Genomic DNA, 18,249 nt, shown 5'->3' on the forward strand with positions numbered 1-18,249 from the left:
TTCTATCAGACATGAAATGCACGCGCATGTGCAGCCATACATAATACGTGTTGTAGTATTTTTTCCTACACTTAGAAAACGATATCTTACTCTAAATACTATCCATCCTTTTAATTTTGAAATGCAATTTGATTCTTTAATAGTGGAATGTTACAGCTCTTTGGAAGTAGTTTATATGTTGCTTTTTCGAGCTGGCTATTCGTACCCGGCATTGAAATCTTCTTTCTTTCCAAATAGCGTTCATATTCATTATTATATTTAGCTACATTTTGTCTATAATCGAAGATACAGATTTTTTTTCTCTTTCATATGATATATCCGATTCGATTCTTCGATTCTACCGATTCTTACCGAGACGATTCGATTCGATTCCTCACTTGGACTGTACCGATTCGATTCCCTTAAAGAATCGGTAGGAATCGTCTTGTGCGGAACCCTGCTGGAAATATGAGCACTGGAACTGTTACAGGTCACTGGATCAGCTTTTTTAAGAAAAAATTAGATGCGATGGATAGATATCCACACACGAATGGGCGTCAATTTGATTATGGACAATGCCCCAATTTACACTTCCAAAGATATTGCAAAACATGTTGAGTATCGTGGTATATCGTTCTTCATATTCTCCTGAGCTCAATTTAATAGAACAATTTGATCTGTCGCAAATAGCAAGATTAGACGCCAACGATTCTTACAGCAAGGACCTTGTCGACAAGAATCCGTGAAGCATGTAATAACGTAAAATCAACGGCTTTCATTGCGTTCATTTCTTATCTACATACATGTTCAAATAAGTGTCATAGAAAAGAGAGCCTGTAAGCTCCTTTCCGCAACAGACCTCCAAAATACTTGTAAGTATAAAAGTCAAGTAAAAATTTTCTTTTCTCTATCTATAGGTAAAGCATTAAAACCTTATGAAACTAATGTTCAAATGGTTATCATTGACAGCTTATTCCAACATTCGCAAAGCTGCATCTATAAAAAGGGGACATCAATAACAACAACTAGACAAGCTTATTAAATAGTACGACATTTGATTTCCAAGCAAACGACTTTGATTTTACAACATGTGAAATTAACTTTGCCGCCAAGCGATATTGATTTATTGGCTAGCGACATTGATTTCATTTTGCTGCGAAATTATTTTTGAAAACCCTGTACATAGCACTTTGTGCGTAAAAAAACGTACTTTTTATTGTGTTCGCATCCAAATTCAGCTCCACTTGTAGCTTTTAAGCTGAATATGGTAGCAGAGAGTGTGTATGTGGGTGTGGGATAAGAGAAAGTGCCACTGTATTAACTCATTCTTTTAACATTATTTACTGCCATCTGTTTACCCAGGTTAGACGGGTGCTCTGAAGTTTATTAACAATTGAAACACCAGCAGATCTGTAGCTTCTTTTTTATTATCATGTTTGGCTTATCGATAGAAAAAGAGAGATATTTTGTATGATTATTATACGCTCGAAGTCTAAAAGTACATAGAGAGACGTTTTCCACATAGCATCAGAGTCGATAATAAGTAATAATATATACTTGCTGAAAGCGATCTATCTATCAGTATCGTAATGATTTACTTTGAATGAGGTTGCACCAGTTTTTTCGTTCAAGGTCACATGTTGTCCCGATGCTTTTATTATTCCAGGCACATGGTTTTTTTAGGGGCCTGCCATACTAGATCAGTCCGGGTCAAAATTATCCCTGCCCTTGATTTTCCAGCTTTTAGGCAGTAATAAAATATACCGGTTGCCATCCATCATTAAGTGCGTTCTATTCCAGTGGATGAATCGATTACTTACTTCTTTTTAGATGGGTATCATAAGTTCACTCTTTTAGTGCTATTTTGTAAGTTTACTGAATGCTTTAAAGACTATGAACCTTCTTCTATGAGTATATTTTTCTTATGGAGTAATTATCTGATGTCTGTCTGTTTGGCAGGGTCGTAGAGTTGTATAATGGAGACTGTATGATCTGCTATCCTCACCATGAAAAAAAAAAGATCGCAACTGTATTTCAAAGAAGGAGCTACGCTGACTATAATCCGTTTCTGTGGTGACCCTCTCGCAACGATGTGGGTCTTGTTCTTTTTTACTTAGAAGCTAGTAGGAGGAAAACCCAGCACTCCTACTTTGTTATCAATGTGTACTGACACGTTACAGAAGTAGTGCTAATACTACACTTAGATATCGTCCTGATACCTAGACAGTGGTGGCTGCCGAACAAGATGACGTTGCTTACTGGAATAACTGCCGACATTGATTAGGATGAATGTTTTTGTGCTATTGAATTGGGACAACAACGAATGTATAAAGTGTATGAAAGTGAAACTTTCAATCAAGACACTTACCATAAGATACTTCAAATCAACCTTTACTTTTAAAAGTTGCAGAGAAAATATCGACAAGGACAGGTGTATTATGAGTCCTCTGGAGCGTATAAATACCTACTGAAATGTGCTGGATTTTTCTTACATTAACTAGCAACACCCTGACTAAAACCAGCAATTGTGTCTGCAAAGGCAATAGTGATCCATACAGATGTGCATACTAAATCCGGCACTATACCTATCACTTTGAAAGGAATATTTGTTTATCTTTTTCAATAAGGGCAGGTATTGTTGACTAATAAATACAGTACACGACTGCAACTATATCATAAACTGTTGACGAGCATTCATGAAAGCAAGATTTGGGTTCCCGACCTGTAACTCACGCTTTTTATCAACCCACAGAATATGCCCAACACGAAAAAGAAGCACAACAAGCAATCGAGGAGCGGCGATAATGGTAGCGCGACGAGACCACATCATGCAGCCTCTTCCAGCAGCGCGACCTGTAATGACAACACCAACAGCGGTTCCAATGTCAAAAACGCCAAAAGTGCACTAGCAGTACCTACCAAACTCAAGAATGAAACGGCCAAGGAACACCATCGACTATGTCAAGAATTAGAAGAGTACATTGATCAATTCCGTAGCAAGGCGCAAGCAGTGCCAGGCACACTTGATGATCAAGAGCTGATTGTCTTGTTTGTTCTGCATTTGCATCCGCGCTGGAAACGCTTGATTGAACCTGAAGAGATCCGCTTCAAAACTTGGGAGGAGGCCGCGAAAGCCGCTCGGTATCATGCAATCAAACTTTCAGCAATACTGGGCGCAGAGCGTGAGGATAATAATCCCATGTTTACAACCAAGGAAGCAAAGGATATCCTTGCATCTGGGTATTTCAAACCTGACCAACAACAGCAACCACCACCAGCGGTTATTGCCGCCCGCAACAAAAACAGTAGCAAAAGTATAGACGGCAGTGTGAATTACAGTATTGACGACGCTGCTAAACCCACCGTTTCAAATGACACAGTGTCACCATCGCCCACTGCTTCAGCACAGGCGAAGCAGCAAGATCAACAAAAGAAAGAAAAGGAGAATATACCCGCTACTACCAGGAGCAACAGCGATAGTACGGCCAAAGCACAAGCTGACGTCGAGCCCAGTACGTCAAAGGAAAAGCAGCAAGTCACATCAACGAGAACTACATCGTCGTCGTTGTCGTCTGCTTCTACAAAAGTAGCAGCAGGACCAGGAAAAGAACAGGAACAGCAGGAAAAGAAGAAGGATTTAAAAGAAGTATCGTCGTCGTCGTCACCACCATCACCCAAATCATTCTCCTCCTCATCACCATCAACATTGACGCACACACAACGACGAGGCAAACTTAAAATTCCAGCTGGGGCGGACCCCAACAGCGTATGCTACAAACTGCCATCTGCACACACCAACGTCAATTTACCATTTTTGGATATACCCATTAATGGACAGCGTGTCCGGGCGCTCTTAGCAAAGAAGCGATGGGGCGCCTCAGCCATGTCGGTTGCGTTGCAACAAGACATGAAACTACCCTTGAATCGATCCGAAGCGTGCGACATTGGGACTGAATTCGGACAGGTCGAGGACGCGATTGGTTCTGTCATTTGTCTCGTCTCGCATCCAGCCAACCCATCCCTGGAAGCGGAGCTGGCGGTCCAAGTCATGCCTGCATTGTACGGCGGAAGGGTCGATTTGATCTTGGGTGCAGATTTCTTCTTTTACTTTACTGCCACGTTCAGTGTTAGGAACAGTACCGTGCGCTACATGGGGTTGGATGCGCATTTTGTTGCTGACAAGTTTACCGAATAAAAGAAAATCGTCCTTTTTGACGTGTGAAAACAAAATGGTGGTGGTGATGGATCAGAACTAGGCCAGCGAACGCGCGCCCCACTGCAACTGGGTGCGGGCGGCATATTCATAACCCGCCCTGTTTATATGCCAGTTTTAGCGTGTGTGCTGTGCTGTGCTTGTGTTATCTCTCTCTTTCTCTTTAATTCCTCTTTTCACTTTCAGAGTCTACTTTCTCTCTTCCTTTTTTTTTCTCATTTTTCACTCGTTCTTTTTCCAGTGAGAACATGTGGAGATCTTGGGTGGATCGTATCAATGCAACGAACAAAGAGTCGGAACAATCGAGCGACGTGGACGTCCCCGCCGTGTCCCCAGAAGTACTGCAACGGTAAATCACGTTGTATATGAGCTTACGCGCACACCATTTTAAAAAAGAAGTGGGCGGGGAGGGGCTGAGGACAATTGCTGTAAGAATGGCGGGGCTGATTCAAACCTTCAAAACCTTGTTCTATTTTAGACGCGAGCAGGAACATAATGAATTGCGTCAACTTTTGTCACAAGCACTCGATCCTCGTATCGACGAAAAGGTATAACGGCAAACACTACTAATCACCTTGTTCAAAAGAAGTAAATTAAAAAGGCGAAGCGAAGCGAACGCGAAATATTGACTCTTTAAGACGTACCTAGGAGAGCTCCGACTTGTTCCTCCAGGAATTCCTGCCAAAGTTTTGTGCCATTTGGGAAGCACACAAGGAAGACCATGTCTTCGCAGCTATTGACGATGCACGTAGCTTTATAGCCAAATTGACTCGCTCCTTATTAGGAGGGATTCGACGGGTACCTGAGCAGAAAAGCAAAGGCGAATCAAGTCAAGGTAATTGGTGGTACAACAACAGCATCAGCATCGAAAATAGGAATAAACACATTTGTGTGCATGCATTGTGTATATGTGGCACATCACCCAGAGAAATAATCATTCAGCTTTTATCTCTAAATAGTGCTGATGGATAATCTTCGATCACGGTCGCATATGTATAATATCATTCGAACCATCCGTGTGGTTGCTCATGGTCCAGTAAGTATCTTTTCTTTTCGAATGTTGATGGGCTCTTGCACTGTATGTGAGAATCATAAGTTTTTTGATAAAATGACTTGGTTACAATTGTACCATGTAGGATACGCTGGTCGATTTGATGCTCCAACAACGAATACCTTCAGTCATCATCAAACTCTTTCGATCGTTCATTGACTTACCACCAGAATACTATAACAGCAATGCCGTTCCAGATGAAGCTATATCATCATCTGCTAGCAATGAAGATTCTGACGGTGACAACGTTGACGACGACGATGACGACAGTGATATGGTATATTTTGACGAGGCAGGCATTGTTGTGACGGATACTTTGAAGCGATTTGCACAGAATCGATCGGTTGTACGACGTTTGATTGCGGAAGATACATTTTTCATGATGGTTCGGCTTATTTCCGTTAAACCAGCAGACTGGCCGCAGCTTAGCAGTAGTAGTGATGATGTTTATAATGACGATACGACATCAAGCTCATCATCGCCAGCAACGTCATCATCGTCATCGGCTGTGGAGCCAGCATACATGATATGGAAACGAAGAGCATTAGACGTTTTGAAACTAGTTCCCATGACAACTGAAGTGTCCCAATATTTGAAATCTCGACGATGTTTGGATATGATGATACAAGCGTGGAATGACAGTATTACCAAAGGAAAGTTGGGATTAATCGATATGCGGGAGGATCTAATAGCACTCGATTTGGCCACATATCAGCTCAAGGTATCGGAAAAGTGAATTAAAATTTGGGGGGTGGGGGTGGTAGGAATCAAAAGCATGTTTTCGAAAAAAGATATCACTAATTACAATAAAGTAGGCCTCGCTAGAAGCCGATTATCACGTCTTATATGACGACTTCAATCATGGCAAGGCATGGGATACATTGACCTCAGTTGTATTAGCTACACCAGCAAATAGCAAAGTGGCAGAATTGAAGGTTAGTTATGAAGCTTATGTGTATGCTATTTCGTGTCCAGAAGGGGGAAAAGAAGCAATACTAAACCGAATCAATTTCGATTACAGATTGAACTGATTGACGCTATCGTCAGATTAACCTATATTGGCAAAGATCGAAGCTCACCAACACTCTCCGAAGGTTTACCATATCAACATCCTGGTAATTATAAAAAAGAAAGACTTTATTGATCAGGGATGATATATCATGATTGTATTATCTAAAAGCAAAGCATTATTCGATAGACTTCATCTTTCCCAAACCGGATAAAGATACTGGTAAATGGGTGAAGAAATATAAGAGATGGACTATGCTGTTATCAATGCCTTTAATACTAATAAGCTATTATGTCTCTCAGATAAAAACGTCTCTAATACTCATGCATTCCAATTGTTGCTCGATGCATTTACATATCCACATACCCCTCAACGACTCACTGCTGCTGCTGGACTCAACAGAACTCAACTACCCAAAGATATCCGCCGAAAACTATTTATGGAGATGAAGCAGATCATCCAAATGAGTGCAGTCAATTATTTCACTTTGGAACGTACCAATGTATTACCGCTACTGATTGAATCCATGGAACTTTATGACACTGATATCCAGGTAAGAGTATAAATTAATTTTAAAAAAGAGCATAGTGAAGCTGATGTATTCTTGTTATCTCTTCTTTTTTTGGCTTCCTAAAACAATACAAAGAATGGAATTATGGATGTACTTGTCTATGTCATCAAAGATCTCAATTTTGTTCCGCTCAAGGAACTTGCTGTATTATCACTCCATTTCCAAAGTATGTGTTTTGTTAGAACTGAAACGGGAAAGAGGAGCGGCAAAGGCAAGTGTCTATGATTTATTAACAGTCAATATTACTAGGTAGTTCAACAGGAAACCTGGTGGGGTTAATATGTCAACGGTTTGCTGGTTTATTAAGGGATTTCCAAAAATTCCGCGTTGTTGTACGAGAAGCAGGAATTCTCAACGTGTTGAGTCTCATGTTGACAGACTTGACAGATGGATTAAATGATGATGCAGAAGAAGGTGAAGAACAACATGGGCAACAAACGAAACAACGAGAGAATAAAGGCTTTGTACAACGCGTCAGCCAAGATTTCGACGATATTGCAGGTTGTTTGGTGGAAATCTTTAAAGATCCGTCCAACTTCGTGTTCTTTCAGAAAACGTAAGGAGAGACATAAGGAGCAATGATGGATGACTTTTAAACGGAACACCGAGAGGACCATGATGTATGCTTTCTGCTGCTAAGTGACACTTTAACTATATTAGATATCGCGGCAACCTATTTGATCTTTTACGGTATACACAAACACGAAAAGGGATCTTGCGCGTTATCGAATGCTTTCCTACCACCGCAGTGATCGCTGATAACAGTATCACATCACCGACATCACCATCTGCAGCCGGCAGCAGCGTCCTTCCCACTATGGACATTGAGACATCCTTTAGCAAATTAATTGAAGCTGTCCAGTCCATACCGCGCGACGATTTGGATTTCAGACGTCAGATGTTATTGGCGATGAATCGGATATTTACGGCACATCCAGCGACTCGTGATATTTTCCGGCAATCGGGCGGCTATGTCACTTTGATATCCATGATTGTCGCTTTGGAAGGTGCCTTTTTGGACCCAGCAAACTATTGTGTCGATGCGACTACGGATCAGCTGTTGAATATTTTGCAAGCAATATTCCATGTGCTTGCAACGTCAATGCGAAATAATGATATCAACAAACAGTTTTTCAAGTCACAAGTCGGCTATGCTGCGCTCGAAAATGCATTGGAATTGACAGGTGCCCTGGCTTCGAATGGTGTACCACGTCATGTGTTTGGCATTTTGTTTGCCTTCGCGGTCGATCATGACGGTCACATGAATGAATTATTTGTCCTCAAAAAAGAGAACAGTGACAACAATAATCAGCAAGAGCACCAGCAGGAACTCGCACATCAAGTCGAGCGTGTTTTGAAACAAACATCCGTATCTGTAGCCAATCCCGAAATAACGACCACTATCTTAAATCTTCAAAAATCTATATCATTTGATCCAGAGCTGTCTGGAGCCATCCTTAGTGGCATCTACTCTCTAGCACGGTGCAGTCGACGCAACCAAGTCAAACTGAATCGATGCGGTGTCATTCTCGCTGCCCTAAACCGTATATTACCCCTGGATGAAGAGCAACACCAGCAAGATAGCAATCGGTTACAACACGAAAATCAAATCCTTTTGCAAGTCATCAAAAAACTCATGACGATGGGCATCAGCTATGAAGAAATGCGACATATTTTCCGCGGGTTTGGGGCCCGAGGGTCCTTTGACAACATGCACAAAGATGTGGGCAAGCATCTAATGAATCTGATCTTGGATGGTGCGAGCCGGAGCCGATGGCCCAACTTTATTCAGTTCGACATGAGCTCCAGTGGATATGCATGTTTAGAGGTGCCTAGTATTCCTAACTTCCCACCGTCGACGCCAGGCTATACGTTGATGGCATGGTTCCATATCGAGCGTATGGATGAACATGTGCCATTGACTTTGTTGACACTTTTGGACAGCGACAGCAACGCTGTATCAAGACTGTTGATTGACCCTACAACACGACGACTCCAGATCCACCAAGTCCACGTCAAGCAAACGGTCGAATTGACAGCTTTCGAATTCCAACCTGGGTATTGGTATCATATTGGCATTGTCCATCAACGAGCACGACTTGGTCTAAATCTAAGCAGCATAACACTGTTTGTCAATGGTGCATGGGTCGAACAAGCACGAATATCATATCCATCCCATCCACCCGGCAGCTTACGTGCAATCATTGGCACGCCACGTGACCACCGACAAATGTCAACATTGATATGGGATCTGGGGCCGATCTATCTTGTCGATGAAACACTCGAGGACGATGTTTTGATTCTGTATTTTAATCTCGGTGCACGGTACAAATCCATGTTTCAAGACGCATTACGGCAATTTCAGACCTACGAGGCATCCACAACGTTGTTTTTGAGCTTGCGGGCCATGACCAAAGCGTTTAGTCGACGTGATATGGACCAAAGCTTACTCGCGAATGTCATGCGGGGTGCCGGGAGCGCATCAGTTCAGGAAAGCAAGTTTGTTTTTGCCTATATTGCGTGTAATACGTTAATGGAAGGACCACATACCGGATTGACGTGTACAGGTCTCTCGAACGCCGCTCAGCAGTTGATCGCAGCTTCTAACAAACAGGCACAGCTCGTGTTGAATGCGGCCATCCCTAAAGTTGAAGCAGCATTGACGTCGCCTCGAGCCATGGGTTATCTGGATGGTAATCCAGTTGTAGCGTATCCTTATGGTGTGGATGAATCGCTTTGGCGTATTGGTGGCTCAGCTGTTGCTTTAACACTTGTTGAGCGATCTGAGGTAAAAGCGTCTATTTTCACAGAGGATAGTTACAAGAAACATGATATAAATGCTTTGTTTATTATGTAGACGTCGGAGATGTTGTTTAAGGCTGTCAAGGTGCTATGTGAAACCATTCGTTACTCGTGGCGAAACTCAGAGGATATGGAACGGTGTCATGGATACGAAATTCTGGCGTATGTGCTCAAGCAAAAGCGTGAACTGATTACGGTCGACATGATGGAGGAGCTCTTGATGTTTATTGGAAAAGATCCGCTCCATCCAGAGTAAGTTGTATAGCCAATAAGTTACAAAAAGACCAGTGTGAGAGCGAGTAGTATACTAATGTATTTGTGATGTATTTCATTGAAATTAACAGAGAATCACTGATCAACAACCCATTCGCTTACCGATACGTCATTTTGAACTTTGAAGTTTGGAAAAAGACAAGTGTAGATGTCCAAAAGGCCCATTTAGACCAGTTTACTTTGTTCCTGCGCAGTAGCAAACGGCGTCATTTCAACTTGAAGCGACTACAAAAGTTCCGTAAGTCTCATTTTAATACACAGTCTGAAAGATTCATTCTAGGTGCTACAATAAAGCTTACACATTTGAGGGTGGTTTGATGAAAATGCAGATCTTGTGAAACGTATGCTTCTTGCGTTCCGAATGCATATTTACTCCAAGGAGCTGACACCAGAGGTTGTTACTGCATTAAAAACAGTAACACTGTGCAGCTGGAACACCGAAAGCATTCGTGCGATTGCTACATTTTTGGCATCTACTGTGTCGAAAGGTAAATCCTAGTGAATGTCCAACAAACAATAAGTGAGATCATATCCTAAAGCGGCAATTTTTCTATCAGATGTAGCAAATGGAGGCGAACGCAACGGACACCACCAGCAACGTAAATTTAGCAACATCGTCACGAACTTTACAAACGGCAATGGCAAGGAAAATCCTGATATCGGCGTCACTCCAGCACTTATTACGGATGCTAAAACATGTAACAACAATCACACATCCAAAGCTGTGCAAATGCGCAATGTGGTGCTTGAAATGCTGCACGATATTCTCTGCGGTCCCAATGAGCACAAGGACCTGGTTACCAAGTTTGCAGCCACCATTACCAATCGGTGGCCATTGTTGTTCTTTGGACCGGATCTACATCCATTCTCGGTCGTGCTTGTTGCGCGTATACTAGCCCGTATTCTGGTCACACAAGGACCTGGCTATGTGACCAAGTTCCGCACATCGTCTGAAGGATTCTTGATTTTGTCTCGGTTGCTACCTCGTTATTGGTCGTTGACACAGTTGCATGAAACGTTGATCGTGGCCATGATGGGTATTGATATTTCGCAGTTCCCGATGCATTCGACATTTGATATTCAGCATATCCGAGCGTGTGTGTTACAACAACAACAGCAGCAGTCCGCAATTCTGATTCCGGATCTTATGCCGATCATTGTGGCGTTGTGGCGCCAGGGATTGCATACTGCCGTTCAGCCGCTGCTTGTTGATACTCAAGGTAAAGACTATATCTTTCCCGAAGGACACAAGCACACACATAGCAGTCTATCACGGACTTTTCGTTGATGACTTGTTCTGCGTAGATGATGAAACAGCCAAATATACCAGCAAGGTTCAAGACGAATTTGTTCAGTTTTTCGAAGAGCTTTATAAAGCCAGATCTGACTTTCGCGACATTTGTTGCAAGTCAGATGTGATTGACTGCATGTCTGGAATTTTGTTCCCTTCAGTGACCCAGTCGGTCATGACGAGTGTAGCAGATGAGTTAACGATGGCTGATGGATCGACACCAATAAGCCCGTCATCAGTTGGCAGTACACCAAGAATCTTAACGAATAACATTGACCCGTACTTTCCCGACGAGCCACAAGAGATTGTGGATTCTGCGCCGAGCATTATTCGGCGCGGTGGATCCTCCGCCATTGCAACCAAGACTTCACCTCATTCGACTAGGAGATTGGGTGCAATGATCACCAAGCTGAGGTAATCTAACTCTATTTTCTTTCTATCTTTGCACTCATTCTGTTGCTTCACCTCTTACAGAACGGGATCATCAGACTCAACTGGTTCACCAAACAGTATGGCGGTGCTAAAGGATGATACACTTCAGACTTTGTTGGAATTCGTCGTCAACATCAGCGTCCAAGCTATCACCGATCCCCTCAACAAAATCATGACTGGATTATTGCTGGTATTGACTGTAAGTATTGCAGTCTATTTTCTTCATGATAGTGACCTAACGTTCATGTTTTTGTGAAATCTATATAAATGATAGGCATGTCCTCCCACGACTGAAGATGCACAGACTCGATACGAAAGCTTCTTGATGGTCCATATTGCCCAAAGTCTCAAGAGCACGCTCCAATTTGACGAGAATTTGCTTGGAGATGGTCGCGTTGTTAGCAACGTGGCTCGATTCTGTCAAATGGCCGCTGATGCTGTGCTTCAAGGACGCTTTACCAATGGTGCAGAACAGACCTACGATTTGTTAGCATCTGTCATTGAAAGCTTACATACGAGCGATTTCTTTGCACGCCACAAGACCAGTTCTCAGACTATCAACGAGTTATACCGTTCCTTTAATCGAATGATTCTGCTCAAAATCTCGGATTTAGAACAAGGAAACATGGCAGCTGATCAGATCATTGCTTTCCTCAACTATTGTATCCACCATCAAAAGATTATTCTTAGCACGCGCAACACAGATATCAACTTTTTGAAGTGCTTCTGTTATCATCTCTATCAGTTCTTGCTGGTAGATGATGACCTAGTGAAAAACGATGCAGCTAACGTAAGTGCTACTTTTTGTATTGATGATCTAGCAATGACAGAAAAAACGATTCATGAAAAGAATGCATATGTTACTATAGATTTGGAAGTTGCTTGTTTTGCAAAAACCAGATGTACTGGATTCGCTGTTCAAGATTCGCGCTAAGGGTGTCGGTAAGAAATGCATCCTTCAGTTAGTTGCTGGGACTACTATGCTGTGCAAAGAATGCTTACACTCATGAGTTTTATAGAAAGCGATGAAGTGATTTCTGGTTTTAAACAAATGCTCGAGATGGTAAATATCGGAGGAAAGAAAAGTAATGGGAATAAGTATCATTTGAAGATGATGAATTGATTGTTTGTATTCTGCTACGTACACTACATACACTAGGATACAAACTCATTTTTCGTTTGGATTGAATCAAGAACACACGAGCTCAACCATCTTTTTAAGGAGCACATGTTTAAAACGTGGGAGAACATTGTCTTGCACGAGAATCGATACGCACAAGAAATGCTTAAAGATCAGCAAATACGGCGTATTGCGAAGTTGCGCAAGTTACAGAAACGAGAAGTTCATGAGGACCAGCTTTTGCGTGATTATACTGTCAAGACTGCAACGTGGTCAGAGAGTATCCAGGTAAAAGCCGAAATAGAAACAGCGAAAGAAAGAGTAAGTAATAGGAACCATGTAATATTAAAACGCATTTTATATATGTTTATTAGGAAGTGGAAATGAGTCGCTTCACAAAGGCACTGCAAGACAACGATGGTCACGACAACTTTATTCAAAGTGAATGGGCCAGATTGGCAGCTGATTTATTCCGTGAGCGTGGTCTATGGGGCCCTGAACCTAAGGACAATAAAGCATCGAAATGGCGATTGGATTATACCGAGGGCCGTCAACGTATGCGCAAAAAAATCCAAAGGATCGCAGATACCCATCCTCAACAATACAAACCAAAACATACTACTACGTCAACAGCAAGTAAACGCGCTTCTGCTTCTTGTGCACCAAAGGTAAAGTATGGTCTTCTTTCTTTTCCTGATGAAGTTATTAAGGCTAAACCAGCTATTTTCTAGGCATCAAATGAAATGGCTGCTGTTGGTCCAGACAATGGTAATTCTATCTTCATTTAAAAATTAACACAGAGAAAAATTGTATAAATAGGTCTACTAACCTGACGCATACTGATATAGATACAAAACCATTAATTGATCTCGAGGAGGATGATATGATCGGTAGTCCACAAGTTGGCAGGCCAGAACAAAAAGAACAACGCGCTACTGTTCCTGAACAAGATGTCGAAGACCAGCAACTTGAACAAGAAGAAAAAATTGCATATGAGGAGGACAAAAATCGTAAGGTCTTGCGCCTGCTAGATTATGGTGACATGGTACTAGATGTATACAATGTCAGCCAAATAGCTGGTTTAGATGCTCGAGGTAATGTTCACGTTCCAGTGACAACTTTCATGATTGAAATTTGAGGGAAAGTAGAGTATATAGCAACCCCGTATCAACAAACATCACTGATATCTGAACTTAGAGGGACTGTTACTTCTTTGCAAGCAAAACATCTATTTGGTTGACAACTTTTTCCAGCGCAGAGACGGCGAAGTTGTTGAAATATGGGATGTACCCAAAGAAGAGCGTGATCAGTATTTGATTCTTCTTGCACAAGCAGCAGGCATGGAAACAGAATCAACTACAGACATGTCTGGTGACTTACATGCATGCCGCAAGTGGAGCAATGTTGATATCAAGGAGGTTTATAAGCGGCGTTTTCTATTCAGGTAAAAGTCGCCCATTTCTGTCGTAAATTAAAAGGCACACAGCTTACACAGTTTTCATGCTTAAAGAGATGTTGCTTTGGAAATCTTCTTTGGTGATGGTCGAAACGCGCTAATCACTGTTGCCAAGGAAGAACGGGATGAGCTCTACAGCAAGCTTGCTAGCCGGGTATCGCTTTATGAGCGCCCCTCTGACTCCATCCTTGGAACTTCTGCAGAAATGGAAATGGCAAGCGGATCATTCAAGTTATCCAATTTATTCGGAAGTTCTACGTTGACCGACTTGACCGCCAAATGGGAACGTCGCGAGATTACTAATTTCCAGTACCTTATGTATCTAAATGCAATCGCTGGTCGATCATACAATGGTTCGTTTAGTATGCACGTGGTGAGATAAATGACAATAAGCTAATCATCCGCTTGTGTATTAGACTTGACACAGTATCCAGTATTCCCATGGATTCTGGCAGATTATGAAAGCAGCGAGGTAATTTATTATCATAGATGGAAGGAAGGATATAAGCTCAAATCGTGAAAGGAATCGAGTACTAACTCGTGTAACATAGCTTGATCTCACGAATCCGAGTAGTTTTAGGGATTTAACCAAACCAATGGGCGCACAAACCCGTGAACGACGAGGTAACAATGCATGAATAGCCCTGGAGATGCTGCATGAATGTTTATATTGAAACACTAAACGTGGTTATTAGTCGAGTTTGCGGATCGATATAAGCAGTGGGGAGAGACAAACAATCCTGATCCTGCATTCCATTATGGAACCCATTATTCATCTGCGATGATTGTATGCTCGTTCCTTATTCGATTAGAACCATTCACTCAGCATTACCTCAACCTACAGGTAAAGTTTATTTTTGGTCTTCTTCGTATGTATAAATGTATGACTCCCTTAAATTTTCAATGTTTAGGCGTTATTAACAATAATTGTAATGTTTTAGGGTGGCACCTTTGATCATGCAGATCGTCTTTTCGATTCAGTAGGGAAGGCTTGGGAATCTGCATCAGAGAAAAATATGGGTGATGTCCGCGAATTGATCCCTGAATTCTTCTATCTACCCGAGTTCCTGGAAAACGTCAACAAATTTGACTTTGGCGCAAAGCAAGGCACAGGCGAGACAATTGACTCTGTTTTACTACCCCCGTGGGCTAATGGCGATCCAAAGATTTTTGTCCAGCGTCATCGTGAGGTAAGCAACGTTTTCTTTTTAGTTGAAGCAGGCCATTGTCAATTTTGAGATAAGAAGATACCAGAATACTTAACTGCTGACTATTTGAAAGGCGTTGGAAAGTGATTATGTCAGTGAGAATTTGTGCCATTGGATCGACTTAATTTTCGGTCATAAGCAACAAGGTCAAGCGGCCATTGACGCCCTGAACGTTTTTCATCATGTGTCTTATGAGGGCGCTGTTGGTAGGTGTGGTGATATAACTTCTCTTTAAGTCTTATGAAACTAACTCATATTGCATGGGAAATACAAATACATTGATAGACCTGGACTCCATCACCAATGTCGTCGAGAAAACAGCCACGATTGGTATCATCAACAACTTTGGTCAGACACCACGCCAATTATTCAAAAAACCCCATCCAGCCCGACAGCCTGCCAATAGTCACTCGATTATGGATCGTATCCAGGTGAATTCACAAAGCATGATCCAGTCGATCGTTCCTATTCGTGACATCAAACGACAAGTTGCCGAGATTGGCGTTTTCAATGAGCGGCTGGGTGTCACGTCATGTCAGCAAAGGTTTGTGCCTTCTGATGGCACTCGATATATAGAATGGGGATTCTCGGATAACAGTCTCCGATTACTATCAACTGATTCTGGCAAGGTATGCATATGGGGATGGCATGTAAAAAGTAGTGTTAAAATGCTGGTGGAGACGCGGGAACTGTTTTTTTTTACGGGAACTAACTAGCTGATCGATGAAAAAACGGGAAAAAATTAATAGCTTCTTCGAGTGTTTGAAAATATGCATATGGGATATGTCAGCACGGCTTGCTTTCCAGATAGCCGTATACTGGCAACTGGGAGCACTGATGGCGTAAGTACATAACTGATCATAAAGTTCAAAAGGCTGAGCTATCGTTAATTCTTTATTATTAATTTTCTGGTAAGACTGTGTGCATGTGGAAAGTCAAACACGAGAAAGCCATGGATTTCACATTGTTAGAATGCTTGCGCGGTCATTCCTCTTCAGTTGTGTCTTTAGCAGCTTCTAGATCTTATAGTGTCCTTGTCAGTGGCTCTAATGTAAGTTATACGATTAGTAGACGTTTGCCAAAGTTGTTGTTAATAGAGGAAAACCGATACTGTCTGTATAGGACAAAACCGCAATCATTTGGGATCTGAATCGTATGGAGTATGTGCGGACATTACAAGGTCATGATGGTCCTGTAGATACTGTTCAAGTGAACGATTCTACTGTGAGTGTTATGCATGCAAAGAAAAGATAGAGCCGTCATTCGAAGAAATCACCAAACTAAAATAATTTTACTTATATCTATGTTTTATAGGGCGATATCATTACCTGCTCTGGACATACTTTGCGCGTATGGACCATCAATGGCGATCTCTATCTGACCAAATCGGCATGTCCAAGTTCTGAAGCTATTCTCTCTGCTGTATATTATGAAGGAACCCTGAACGAATGGTGTAAGAATGACTTCCTTGTTACTGGTCACAGACGAGGTATCATTAAGGTATGTAACATGTTGAAAGAAAGCCTCCAGAATATGTGTACAGCATCTAATAACGAGTTTTTTTTTATATTTTTAAAAATTCATAGTTCTGGAGTAAAGAGCTTGTCAAAGATAAGAACGGCAAGGCTCAATGGGGACTAGTTTTGAAACGACAAATCCAGCACCATGATCATTCAAATGGAGAACCTGATATTACAGCACTTGCTTTTGCTGGGTAAGAACGAGCAAATTGCTTTGAAGTAAAGTTACACAAATCGTGGAACTAAACCGTAGTGTGTGTGCTTATATTATGGCGTAGATCAAGCAAGCGAACATTGCTGACTGGCAATAGCTACGGAGAGGTGTATACATTTGTGGCACCCGACTCTACTGACACCTTACACTATGTACGAGATGACCGACATAAAGATTGCATGCTTTGTAGGCGTGCATTTTCCGTACTAGGTAAGAAGATGAGGCACATTCCTTCGTGCGCGGCGGTCAACATTGGCTCTGTGTTCCTAACTTAATTTACTATACCACTATTACCATTACTGCTGCTGCCATAGAACGGAAATATAATTGTCGTACTTGTGGAGGTAAGTTGGCCTTTTTGTACAAAATAAATCATCTTGGAAATATTATGTTTTACTAACGTCATTTAAATAGCCGTTATTTGCTCCAATTGTATCGTAAATCATCATCAGTTTTCACATGACCGCCTGGTCCGTATATGTAAAAGCTGTTCTGAAAAGTTACCAAACACCACCCCAACTACCACTAGCTAATATATTTGATTTTCTTCCCTGATTTTTATCACTATTCCAATGACTACGTATATATACTAAACATATGCATCATATTGCGACCTTTTGAATACATTATATAAGGTTGATGATATACATGTATGGTTAATGATTGTAGCTGACAATCACTGTCAAGCGAGAACATATAATGCGTGCTTATATTTAGCGACTGGGCATGCCTTAAAATCCCATGTAACGAGTAGATACTGATCCTTACCCTTAAAATTGCTATTAGCATTTTGGTATTGATTGAAGGTAATCATCGTAAAAAATGATGACAATTGCTGTGTCCTGTGTTATCCGCTGTAGCTAACTATATGCAGCGACTTTTACTGATACGTTCCCCACTGGACTCAACATGAAAGGGTGTCCGGAAGACTTGAAACATCTGAGGGCTGGCACAAAGTGAGAGAGCCTTAAACAAATTTAAACGCGTAAAGGGGATCCTTGAAATTGTTGAAATAATTGAGGGCTGACGTTACTGAAAGCCTGAACTTTAACGAGGAGCTATTATGTCGTGTTACGGATGTTTATTTATAAAAGTTGTTTTCTCCATAAT

The 18,249-nt window shown here is 41.7% G+C and overlaps 2 protein-coding genes across 2 annotated transcripts; both read left to right on the forward strand.

The window, feature by feature from the left end:
- The first annotated feature begins 2,694 nt into the window (after nt 1-2,694).
- Nucleotides 2,695-4,248, forward strand: BDB00DRAFT_820950 (uncharacterized protein). Its single transcript, XM_053123346.1, has one exon. The coding sequence runs from the start codon at nt 2,735-2,737 to the stop codon at nt 4,172-4,174; it is 1,440 nt and encodes a 479-aa protein (XP_052980116.1). The 5' UTR covers nt 2,695-2,734; the 3' UTR covers nt 4,175-4,248.
- A 93-nt stretch (nt 4,249-4,341) lies between these two features.
- Nucleotides 4,342-17,761, forward strand: BDB00DRAFT_938645 (uncharacterized protein). The gene is made up of 41 exons (XM_053129292.1): nt 4,342-4,541; nt 4,671-4,740; nt 4,841-5,027; nt 5,152-5,228; nt 5,329-5,964; nt 6,059-6,178; nt 6,265-6,358; nt 6,442-6,474; nt 6,555-6,805; nt 6,899-6,989; nt 7,073-7,379; nt 7,484-9,611; nt 9,681-9,877; nt 9,970-10,136; nt 10,228-10,386; nt 10,456-11,118; nt 11,204-11,603; nt 11,664-11,820; nt 11,896-12,411; nt 12,491-12,563; nt 12,641-12,684; nt 12,781-13,029; nt 13,116-13,409; nt 13,473-13,509; nt 13,590-13,835; nt 13,939-14,185; nt 14,252-14,550; nt 14,614-14,669; nt 14,749-14,821; nt 14,893-15,041; nt 15,139-15,387; nt 15,479-15,611; nt 15,691-16,034; nt 16,155-16,247; nt 16,322-16,456; nt 16,528-16,629; nt 16,720-16,905; nt 16,992-17,119; nt 17,204-17,349; nt 17,454-17,483; nt 17,554-17,761. The coding sequence occupies exons 1-41, from the start codon at nt 4,441-4,443 to the stop codon at nt 17,670-17,672; spliced, it is 9,786 nt and encodes a 3,261-aa protein (XP_052980117.1). The 5' UTR covers nt 4,342-4,440; the 3' UTR covers nt 17,673-17,761.
- The last annotated feature ends 488 nt before the right edge of the window (nt 17,762-18,249 follow it).

The sequence above is a fragment of the Zychaea mexicana genome (genome assembly GCF_025766255.1).
Source record: "Zychaea mexicana strain RSA 1403 chromosome Unknown BDB00scaffold_32, whole genome shotgun sequence".
Taxonomy (NCBI): Eukaryota; Fungi; Mucoromycota; class Mucoromycetes; order Mucorales; family Lichtheimiaceae; genus Zychaea; species Zychaea mexicana.

Bases quoted from the DNA above. Each gene is read 5' to 3' on its own strand.
- BDB00DRAFT_820950 (XM_053123346.1), top strand. From the start codon at position 2,735: ATGCCCAACACGAAAAAGAAGCACAACAAGCAATCGAGGAGCGGCGAT.
- BDB00DRAFT_938645 (XM_053129292.1), top strand. From the start codon at position 4,441: ATGTGGAGATCTTGGGTGGATCGTATCAATGCAACGAACAAAGAGTCG. The intron at 15,042-15,138 runs GTAAAGTTTATT...GTAATGTTTTAG, and splicing joins AGCATTACCTCAACCTACAG to GGTGGCACCTTTGATCATGC. The intron at 17,350-17,453 runs GTAAGAAGATGA...CTGCTGCCATAG, and splicing joins GCGTGCATTTTCCGTACTAG to AACGGAAATATAATTGTCGT.